Source organism: Rhinolophus ferrumequinum, chromosome 2 (assembly GCF_004115265.2).
Source record: "Rhinolophus ferrumequinum isolate MPI-CBG mRhiFer1 chromosome 2, mRhiFer1_v1.p, whole genome shotgun sequence".
NCBI lineage: Eukaryota > Metazoa > Chordata > Mammalia > Chiroptera > Rhinolophidae > Rhinolophus > Rhinolophus ferrumequinum.
The window spans coordinates 27,944,738-27,956,218 of NC_046285.1; the positions used below are offsets into that span (position 1 = coordinate 27,944,738).

The 11,481-nt window shown below is 37.5% G+C and overlaps 1 protein-coding gene across 1 annotated transcript; it reads left to right on the forward strand.

Moving 5' to 3' along the window:
- Positions 1–10,081: 10,081 nt before the first annotated feature.
- LOC117014533 (olfactory receptor 5H2-like) lies at positions 10,082–11,017 on the forward strand. Its single transcript, XM_033092561.1, has one exon. It carries the CDS (start codon positions 10,082–10,084, stop codon positions 11,015–11,017), a length of 936 nt encoding a protein of 311 aa, XP_032948452.1.
- Positions 11,018–11,481: the final 464 nt, after the last annotated feature.

Consider the following 11,481-nt stretch of genomic DNA (forward strand, 5'->3'; position numbering starts at 1 on the left):
TATAAAAATGTAAATATTATATATAATATATTAAAATACCTATATAAATACATATAATTATATATCGTTATATATAATTATATTATAACACATATATATTATAAATATATATATATATATATATATATATATGCTTCATCCCACATTTGCTTCCTGAAATTATTGAAGTCCTTTCCAATAAAACCTTGGTCGGACTCAAACTCCTCCTCTACAATTCTTCTAATTGACCCTGTGTTATATATAATATGAGTTACTGGAAGTCTTCTGGACATACTGTCTTCTCAGATACATGCTTCCATTAATACACCAAAAGCCCCACCCCCGATAAAATGCCTCCGTCTTCTTTTACAATTTAAATGCTATCCTTTCTTCACGACCTATCTCAATTGTTATAGTTTCCATGATGCGTTTCCAGATTACTTTGAAGAGGATAAGTATGCTCCCTCATCTGAAATATTCACTAGTTTATTCTTTTAAGACACAAGTGGCTTTATATAATACCTATTTTTTCAGGCTTTTAGATTATAATTTGGAAGTCTTAGTACTCTTTTTGTCTTTTGCAGTGCTTAACACAGTAGTTTACACACATGAGATCTTAAATGAATATTTGGGAAATGTTTGTAAAATTGTACAAGTATATAGAATACAGTACGAGCACCTTATTACTTTTCAATCTTATAATGAGCTCCAGAAGATTACTGGGCCTGAGATGGCCGCTGCATGTCAACTAGCCTTCATAAGTTTCTTAATGACAATTGTGAATACCATACACTTAAAGTGAATTATTCTTGCTCTTTTAATCACTAGAATTGGCTCTAAGGATAAACTATGATAAAATGTCAGGTAGAAGCTGTTCAACTAGACATTTGCCTTAAAGGATACAAAACATAGTAAGTATTTAAAACAAATATTATTAATCTATATTTCTGAAAACATACTTCACAAGATTAGATAGGTTCTGCCTTCTTTTTGTTTCCCTGAGGGGTTTCCACTATTCCCAGGAAAGGGAGTGAATATATCACCGTCCAGACACTTTTATTATTTCTCACTGGAGAATCCATGGGATTGCACAGATCTGTATTTGTTGATATTTATCGCTATGTCACATTCCCATTGTTCTTATTTACTTGGGAACCAGGACTGGCAGTAGTGATAGGCAATCGAAACCCGGTGGCATAGTTATCAGCAAACTGAAGGCCTGAGAACCAAGAGGGCCAAGGGCAAGAGAAGATCAATGCCACAGATTAACGAGTCAGGCCGAGAGTGAATTCAGCCTTCCTCTGCCTTTTTGTTCCATTCAGCTTCTCAATGAATTAGATGAGGCCCACAAGCATTAGGGAAGACCAACTGCTTTACTCAGTCCACTAATTTAATACTAATCTGTTCCAGAAACACCAATCTCTTCTCACACACAACCAGAAATAATATTTAACCAGATATCTAGACATCCATGGCCAAGTCAAGACATAAAATGAACCACCACAAGTCCATCTGTTGTCTGCTTGGTACCCATACACAATTCCTTAAACCAAATAAAGACAATAGCAAGGTCATAATTCCACCTAACCTGATATAATTATGCCGTGTAAAACTGAAAATGCACTAACCTCTTCCCCAGAAAGAAGGCAAAATCCTTGAGTGATATTTACTCTGCTCCTAGATTTCTGGTAACTTAAATACTATAAGGTCAGATTAACAATACTCAATTACTACGATATAAAGTCAACACATTTTATGTTACATGATAAGGAATAAGAGTGGAAAGAAAACAAAGGTCTTTGCTATGTATCTATGTATGCATACATAAATATACAAATATGTAAGTGTGTGTATACACACACACATACAAATGTATTCTTACCAAACTAAGCAATAAATATTCATGGCAATTACAGTCCTCAATTTGGTAGCTAGTCATGTGGTCATAGCTGGTATGTATAATTACCTTCTTCCACTACCCAGTCCCTAATCCCTTTCCCACAGCAAGCACCTCAAATGGTCAATTGTCTTTATCTGGTCTTTTTTTTTTCTATCTTCATTCCTGAGGAGTCTGGGCCATTAGAAGTCCTGCTTGGATTGATGTGTTGGAGTTTTCCATTGACCTAATTACAGAGAAGGGTACTAAGAGACACCTAAGTAATGTGAATATCAGACATACTTGTCCTTATATCCTTTGTGTAATAGTGGTCTAATTCTCCTTGGTAGTTAGGATAAATCACACCAACCAGCACAATACAGTAGTCTCCTTTTATCCGCAGTTTTGCTTTCCAAGTTTTCATTTACCCACAGTCAACTGTGGTCCAAAAATATTACATGAAAAATTGCAGAAATAAATAATTCATAAGTTTTAAATTGTGAGCTATTCAGAGTGATAACATCTCCTATGGATGTGAATCATCCCTTTGTCCAGTGTATGCATGCTGTATATACTATCTGTCCATTAGTCACCTAGTAGCCATGTAGGTTATCAGATTGACTGCTGTGGCATTACAGTGCTTATATTCAAGTAGCCCTTAGTTTACCTAATGGCCCCCAAAGCACAAGAGTAGTGGTGAGACTGTCAATTCAGATACACCAAGAGAAGACTTAAAAATACTTCCTTTAAGTGGAAAGGGTGTATACGCACAAGAGAAAACTTAGTACAATATATTAGGGTTTGGTACTGACCATGGTTTCAGGCACCCATTGCAGGTCTTGGAAGGTATCCCCCGTGGATAAAGGGGGATTACTGTAACTTCCTTCTTTGCATGATGAATCAGAGTAATAAGGAACACAACGTGGCCCAAAGGCAGTCTTAACTTCCTGCTCTATGGAATCATTGTCATGTGTGTGGTGAAAACCTACCTTCCTTTGGCTCTAAGACCTCTAGACCAGCAGAACATAAAGGCACAGGAACAGGAAGCAAAAATATACTAGTAAGTCATTAAGGGTAATCGTGAGTGGTGCCACTCGCATTTTTACCACTTGATTCCTAGACCTGTGAAATCCTGATCATGGGGTTAACAGTATTATATATTGGATGCTGATTCAGAAAACACACAACCTTCTGGAGAATCTTGTGTAGCCCTGCATGGTAATGCCATCTAGGTGGTTCTGTGACTGAGTTTCAAAAGGGCATTCTACCACACTATCAAACATCCTGTAACCAGGATGGTTGGGAAAAGGGTAGACAAGTCATTCTATAATCATGGGACCAGCGCTGCACTGTGAAGTGAGTTCCTTGATGAGAAGCAGTGCTGTTTGGAATACCATTACAGTGGATAAGGAATTCTATCAGACTGTGGATAGAGTTTGTCAGAAGCAGTGCTTGCAGAATTACATATCTATATCCAGAGTAAGTGTCTATTCTAATAAGAGCAAAACACTGCCCCTTCCATTACATTGGAATGTAATATAATCTACCTACCACCAGGTAGCTGACTGGTCACTCCAATGAATGGTGCCATGTTGAGGGCTCAGTATTCCTCTCTGTTGCTAGCAGATTGGACACTAATCAACGGTCATTGCAAGCTGACCGTGCTAAGTGGACGTCCACATTGCTGAGCCATGCAGAACATCCATTCCTGTCACCATAATCTCTTTTATATGAGCCTATTTGGTAATAACGGGGGTGGCTGGAGAAAGAGGTTGATTGGTGTCCATAGAAATAGGTCATCCTATCCACTTGATTATTAAAATCCTGCACTGCTGAGATCATGCTTTGGTGAGCATTTACATGGCACACAAATATCTTCATTTTGGGGGGCATATTTGGAGAAATATCCATATATCTCTCCCACGATTTTTCTTGTCATCAATTTTCCAGTCATATTTCTTTAAAGTCCTAATCATCCAGTCAAACCATTCATCAAAGCCCACAAACTGTTATATAATCATATATTTTTCTTTCTATGGCAAGTGAATCATATATTTTTCTTTCTATGCAAGTGAACGACCAGGTTCACTGTTCAAAGTTCTGCCCACTGGGAGGAGTTTCCTTCACCACTGTCCTTCAGGGATGTCCCAGAGAGTGGCAGTATGCAGCAGTAGTTGCCCACTTTCAGATGGTGTCTGCATATTATGCAGAACCATCAGTAAAACCACGCTCTGGTCATCTCTTCTGGCTACTGATTCCAGAGACTCCAATGAGACCATAAGGGCAGGCCGGGATTGAGAAGCAGTGTAGCAGGTTTGGGGACAGCGGGCATTTGGGCCACTTCTTTATGGAACTTTCTGGGGCCGTTAGGGCCTATTCAAGCTAGGTCATGTACTTACTCCTTCCATTTGATGATGTTGTATCTGTGCACTCCCAACTTTATGGTCTGGTGGATCATATAACACTTAGTTCATGCAAGGCAGCTCTGGTCACAAGGGAAGTTGGTGGCCCATGGTGAAGCATTCAGTCTCCTCGGTAGCAGAGGCCAACAGATTTCTCAAATGGAGAGTAGTTAACTGCAATGGATGGCAGGGCTTTGCTCCAACCTAAGATTCTGCACTGTGATCACCTATAGAGGCCCTGACAAGGGCTCCAACAGCATCCCTACCTGCCATTACCACTTGAAGCTCTATTGTTTCTGCGGGATCATATGACTTAAATGGCAGAGCAGCTAATGCTGCAACCTAGACTTATAAAACCTTCTCTTATTCTGAGCTTGCACTCAGAACCAACAGTTTATCTGGTTACCCAGCAAATGGGTTGGAATAATACATCCAAATGGGGACAATGTTGCCTCCAAAATCTGTAGAGGCCCACTAGGTGTTGACCTCTTTTTTGGTGCAGGAGGGGCTAGATGAAACAACTTATCCTTCACCTTAGAAGAGATACCTCCACATGACCCCCACAATTGGACCCTAGAAATTTCACTGAGGTAAATGGACCCGCAATTTTTTTTTGAATTTATTTCTCACCTTTTGGCATGTAAACATCAACCAGTAAATCTACAGTAGTTGGTACTTCTTGCTCACTAGGACCAATCACTATAATGGATCGGTACAATATCTCATAGGATGGAAAGATCAAGGACTTGAGAAAACATTGGAAAATCATGTATCTGATAAAAGCCTTGTATCCAGGATATATAAGAATTCTCAACTCACTAATAAGAAAATATATAACTCAAGTAAAAAATAGGCAAGGATTTCGACAGACACACAAAGTATACAGATATCAAATAAAGACAAAGATATGCTCAATATAATTTGTCATTTTGGGAAATGCAAATGAAGACTACAATGAGATAGTATGACCCACTTAGTAAAATGACTAAAACTGAAGACTACTCATACTGGAGCAACAATGCAGACCTTTGTAACATAGATAGGCAATAAATGAGTTAGCAGATAATTGCACAAAATTAAAGGGAGCAGTACGTTTAAGTGAAGTATGTGTTATGTTGAAGCTATCAATACACAAATTGCTTACTCCACCCTCCTGATGAGTTTTCACAGTGACTTGTTTTTATCTATGTTATCTCTTTCTCTCTTTCTCTCTCTCTCTCTCTGTCTGTCTGTCTCTCTTTTGGTTTACTAGTAAAATTCTAAGCACACAGGATAATTGCTCAGTGAGTCTACCAAATATATTCCGTTTGCTTTCCCCCTAGCTGCCAATCAAGTTGCAGGTGGAGGTTAACATGATTTCTACTCTTCAGATATCAAATCAAAATGTTACTATTTTCACATTATATGATTTTCACATAGATAATGTCATTACTTTTCTGAATGAACATTCATTGTCAACTTCTCTGTCAATACTTAAAAGAAATATAAACACTTCACCATCATTTTCAAATCCTTCAATCGTTTTCCTTTAAATTGGGGTTAAAGAACAAAGTCTCTGACCTAGCCTCTGGACCCCCTGTGTTCCCACCCATGCTGGCCTCCCTTGCTCCATCTAGCTCCTCTTTGCTTCTCTCTTTGCATTTTTTGTTTGTTTGTTTGTTTGTTTGTTTCTCCAATGATATAGCTCTCTGATCATCTGGATTCTCCAATGATGGAAAGCCCTAAGGGTGGCAAATGTCCAGAGACATCACCTTGTTAGAAATAAAGATCCTTGGGGCCCCTCCCCTGACCTTTTGAAACAATATATATTTTAAGAAAATCTCCAAGAGATTCACAGGCATTAAAGTTTGAGAAGCACTGATCTAGGCCACTTCCCACTGTGGTCCTTTGTCTTGGTTACCATTTGCTCCTTCCACTGACATTTGCCCAGTAAGATTTTTCATCAGCTTAGAATGGCCAGTGAGAAGTAGGTCTGGAATGTGAGCTGCAATTTGCATGAGGAGGACAACTTGGGGTTGTCTTCTGAAGGGAAACCAGAACTCTGGCCTCATTAAAATCATGTATGATTAACTCAGACAAGACCATACTCATCAAAGCACTCAGAGTATCACAATTTTTTAGGTAAATTGAAGTTTGCATAAACATGTCAGAAATGCTATCTGTGGTAGATAAACAGAGGCATAAAGTGAAATTTCAACTGTTCATTTCAACTGGAACTGTCTATGACTTGATGCCCATAATTTCAGAGCCCCTCTCCTGTGGGACAACATGGACTTTTATACATGTTCAAATCTACAATACCCAGAAGAACAGCTTAGTTTGTCCTAAAGGGAATCCTTGAGAGCTATTAGGGGAATTTTAGTTCTGTACTCCTTTGTCTTCTGGCAATAGCACACAGTTGTATAATTGGCTGACTCCTGTGTTTAAATCAAATATATATATACAACATTCCTGAGCTTGGGAAATGAAGACTCCAAAATGCATCAGTGTGCAAAGAGGTGCTACCTACGTTATTGTTAGTCTAGTGCTATTGTATTGTTTTGTACTTTGGAAAGCCTAACACTTTGAAAAGATCTCCACAATTTCTTACAAGATATGGGTAAGAGAGAAATGAATTCTATAATTCATTATTCTTTATATAAAAAGGTAAAACTGTATAAGATGTAATATTTTAGATTCAGTTCACAAGATGCCAAATAAATCAGATGAAAGACGTAAAGCAATTAGTGATTTATTTCTATATCTTATTTTTGTAAATAAATCTGAATAAGAAAAATACCTGTAAGATTTAATTGTTCCCTTTAAAAATGATTTATCTTTTCGACCTAACTAGAATGACTTTATAAGATAAGTTTTGGTAAACTAGAATGTTAAACAATTTAAACTGGGTTTAAATATCAGGTCATAATGTTTCTTACGTAAGAAATCTTTCTGGTTATTCTGATGAAAAGATCCCTTCTATTTAATTAATCACATTCTCTGATTAAATTTTTAAGGTAGGTCACTTATGTATTAACTCCTCTATCATTTCACCCACTTCTGACAATAACTTCATTGAGTATTTTATATACATATAGCAGAAAATGTTCCTGCACTGCTCCTTCCAGCTTTATGACTTAATAAGTACCCACACACAAATCGAACTTGAGAATTTTCAGTTACTGATTTGGGATTACATAGCAGAAGCTCATTCCAAATAAAAATAAATATATCCATCATAGTTATTGGCACTGGTTATTTATATTGCCAGAAATAGGTTCCAATCTTTGGATCAATTTTCTTCTACTAAAAAAACTGGTGGAGAAGTGCTCTGAAGTAAAACCAGCAGGACTTGTAAGGAGAAAGATTAAGCAACTATTAAAATTGGAAAGAACTTTCAGGCAGTGCTAGTATAATTAAGAACAACACAAGTTTTGTAAAGTAAAATTTAAAATAAAAAAATCTCTCTTTCATACACAAATTTCATAGGAAAATAATTTGAAATTTTGAATAAAAAAGAGAGAAAGGATTCCCAGTGTTGACAACTTTAAATGAAAACCAAAGTTAACACAAAAATTTATCTGCAACCTGTGAGCCTTTCTCCTCATTTCCTCTTCAGCCTTTCTCCGACATTTCCTCTGTCTCTCTCCTACCTTTTCCCATCCTTATTTATCCATGTCTCTGCTATTCTCTTCCTCTCCCTTTTTTTTTTTCACCCACCCAAATTTCCCCTTTCCACTTTTCCTGTCCCCTTTCTCTTCGTGATGTCTTCTGTTCCTCTCTTCTCTTTGGAAAACTTTTATTAAAATGCTGTACAGGAAAAAATGTTTACTTTTGCCTACAGGCAGGAGACAAATGTCAACTGTTCTCCACATTATGGGAGTATTCAGATACTTTCCCCTCATGCTGTGTACCATGTGTACCATGTTTCCCATTCATTTCTCATTATTCTCTGGCCTCAACTCTATCATGTAATGGAAACTGCTTTCACTAAATACACTCAAAATCTCTTATTTCCCACTCTAAATGACTTCTGGTCACTCCTTGTTTTACCACAGCGTTCATGTTAGCAATCACTGCTGTACTTCATTATGATCTTGAGAATCTTATCTTTATGTTCACAACACTCAGCTCTCCATGTACCCTTCTGCTTCTCTGATCACGGCTCAGTATCATTTTCTGGTTTCTCCCTTATCTCTCTTTGGTCGGAGTCAGAGCACTTCGTTGCAACAGGAAATCAGATAGTTGAATGGAAACTGGCTCAAACTTAGAAATTCTAGGAAATTGGAGGAATCAGCTGAAAATTGAGGAGGAACAGAAGGAAGCAATACAGCCAGTCAACAGTCCAATGGGAGTTGCTGTCACTGCTTCTGAACTTGGGAACCCACAGCTCACAGTGACAATGCCATTAGTGCGGATGCAGGGTGCGTTTGCTGGGGTCTTGACATTGCTGCCTTGGCTGACTTTGAAACCCCAAATTCTCTTTTTCCCCTGTCCCTTTGGCTCCCCCCCCCCCATATTCCAAATCCAGTGGGGGTGAGTTTGACTGCTGAAACCTAGAGCAAGTCCTCTCACTCTAGGTGCAAGGGGCATCGGAAAGTGAGTTTCTGGCTCATTTGGCTTCTAGAGTGAGTGGTTGCCTTGGCCTGACACCAAGACTCATGTGGTAAAAAAGGGGATCTGTTGTTAGCAATCTCAAAATAATATGTTTCCACCTATAACCTCTTTAATATAACTTACTCAACTTTCTTTCCATACTTTTCTTCTTTTCACCTTAGGCACACTCTCCAATGGATGGGTCATCCCTAAGTATGCCTTCGGCTATCCAATGACTCCTCGTCATTGTTTCTAGTAAGGTTCAGTAGACTCATACTACTAAGCGTATCTCACCTGGATGTTCAGCGGATGATCTCCTCACAAACTATCCAAGGCATCTGAGCTCTCAAGTTGCATTTTTGATGACCATCTACATATAAGTGTCTCCTCTCTCCTTTACTGACTAACCACTTCACATCTAATATGTCACCGAATCCTAATAAGTCTACATTCTGATTAATTTTGATCTGTTTTTTTGTCTTCCTCATTACTCCCAATATCACATCATATATGGACTAAGAACTTCACGTGCATTTCAATCAACCAGAGGGCATTTTTTAAATGCAGATTATTAGATTTCACTCTTGACCCACTGAATCAATATCTACGGTAATACCTCACAATCTATATTTTGTACCAATATTTTCCCAGACTATTATAAAGTATAATCTGGTTTGGGAACTACTGGACAATAGTAGCAGCTTCCTGATCAGTCCCTGACTTTAGTTCCCCACCCCACACCCCGCAGCATATTTTCTCCACTACCAAATACTTAATTAAAAATATTTTTCAGTGTAATTTTTAAAATATCTTTCCATGTCACTCCCTGTTATAAAAGTTTTCAGTACATGCCTATTGACTGAGGAATGAAGTTCAAAATCCTTCCCATGGCATTCATTTATAACAATTCAAACTTCTTTTCCCTAGACATTCATCCATGTCCCAGACACCCAGTTTCTCTAACACACTCAAGAATACCGGTAAATTTAGCTCATGTTTAGAATGTCGTTTTTCTTTCTAAATTTGTTAATTCCTGCACAATTTTAGAACTGGAATAATTGCATTTTCCATTATGTCAATTCACCAAATTAGTTTCCATATTTTATAGTAATAGTAATTAAATCAAGGGCATTCTGATTCTGTACGGTGTTACTTCAACTACTTTTTCCCAGTTTTCTTTTTATACAATCTTAGTGAACATTCTTTTTACATTTACTGCATTTCATTTCAGGGGCCATCCAGTAATGACATGGGTACTGAAAATGGAACACTGCTGACAGAGTTTATTCTCACAGGACTTACATATCAACCAGAATGGCAAATCTCTCTGTTTTTGGTATTTTTGGTGATATACCTCATCACCATTGTGGGAAACTTTGGTCTAATAGCTCTCATCTGCAATGACCCTAAACTTCACATTCCAATGTACTTACTTCTTGGGTGTTTAGCCTTTGTGGATGCTTGGATATCATGCACAGTCACCCCCAAGATGCTGGTGAACTTCCTAGCTAAGAGTAAGATGATATCTCTTTCTGAATGCATGACACAATTGTTTTCCTTTGCATTCAGTGCAACCACAGAATGTTTTCTGCTGGCAACAATGGCATATGATCGCTATGTAGCTATATGCAAACCATTATTTTATCCAGTGATTATGACCAATAGACTATGCATCCAGCTGGTACTCTCATCATTTGTAGGTGGTTTTCTTCATGCCTTAATTCACATAGGATTTTTATTCAGATTAACCTTCTGTAATTCTAATATAATACATCACTTTTACTGTGACATCCTGCCATTGTTTAAGATTTCCTGTACTGACCCTTCAATTAATGTTCTGATGGTTTTTATTTTCTCTGGATCAATACAGGTGTTCACAATTGTGACTGTTCTTGTCTTTGTCTCTTATGCACTTGTTATCTTTACAATCTTAAAAAAGAAATCTCTACAGGGCATAAGGAAAGCCTTCTCCACCTGTGGAGCCCATCTCTTATCTGTGTCTTTATACTATGGCTCTCTTCTCTTCATGTACGTGCGTCCTGGATCTGCACAAGCAGATGACCAAGCTATGATGGATTCTCTCTTTTATGCTGTCATCATTCCTTTGTTAAATCCAATAATCTACAGCCTGAGAAATAAGAAAGTTACAGATTCACTGGCAAAAATGTTGAGGAGAAATTTTTAGATCTCATACTATATATGTTCTTTTTCTATTGAGACAGTCGCAAAATTATGCAGATTAGATGTAGCTCTGTTTTGGTTAATGTTCAAAGTTTTTGCAATTATAATTGCCTTAGTATTTTAATGACTTTAGTTGGTAGTACTAATCTACTCCTTAAAATACTTGTATATGTTGTTCAAAGTATACAAATAATTTTAAACAATTGTCCATGTACCAGAATTATTAAAGCTAAAAACAAATGAAAACATTTTACGTACTTTTATATTCTTATATGTAGCTTTATGAAATTATTAAGCACTGAAATAGTATAGTTCCTCTAAGCAGGACTTGGTTACGTCAACTTCGATACTTATACAGCTGTGCAGCCTGAACACTCATATTACATTTAACTCTACAGTGCAGGCAAGTTTGTATTTGAGTGAACAGAGACAAATCCCAGAAATTCTGCTAGTCATCAAAAGGTCTTT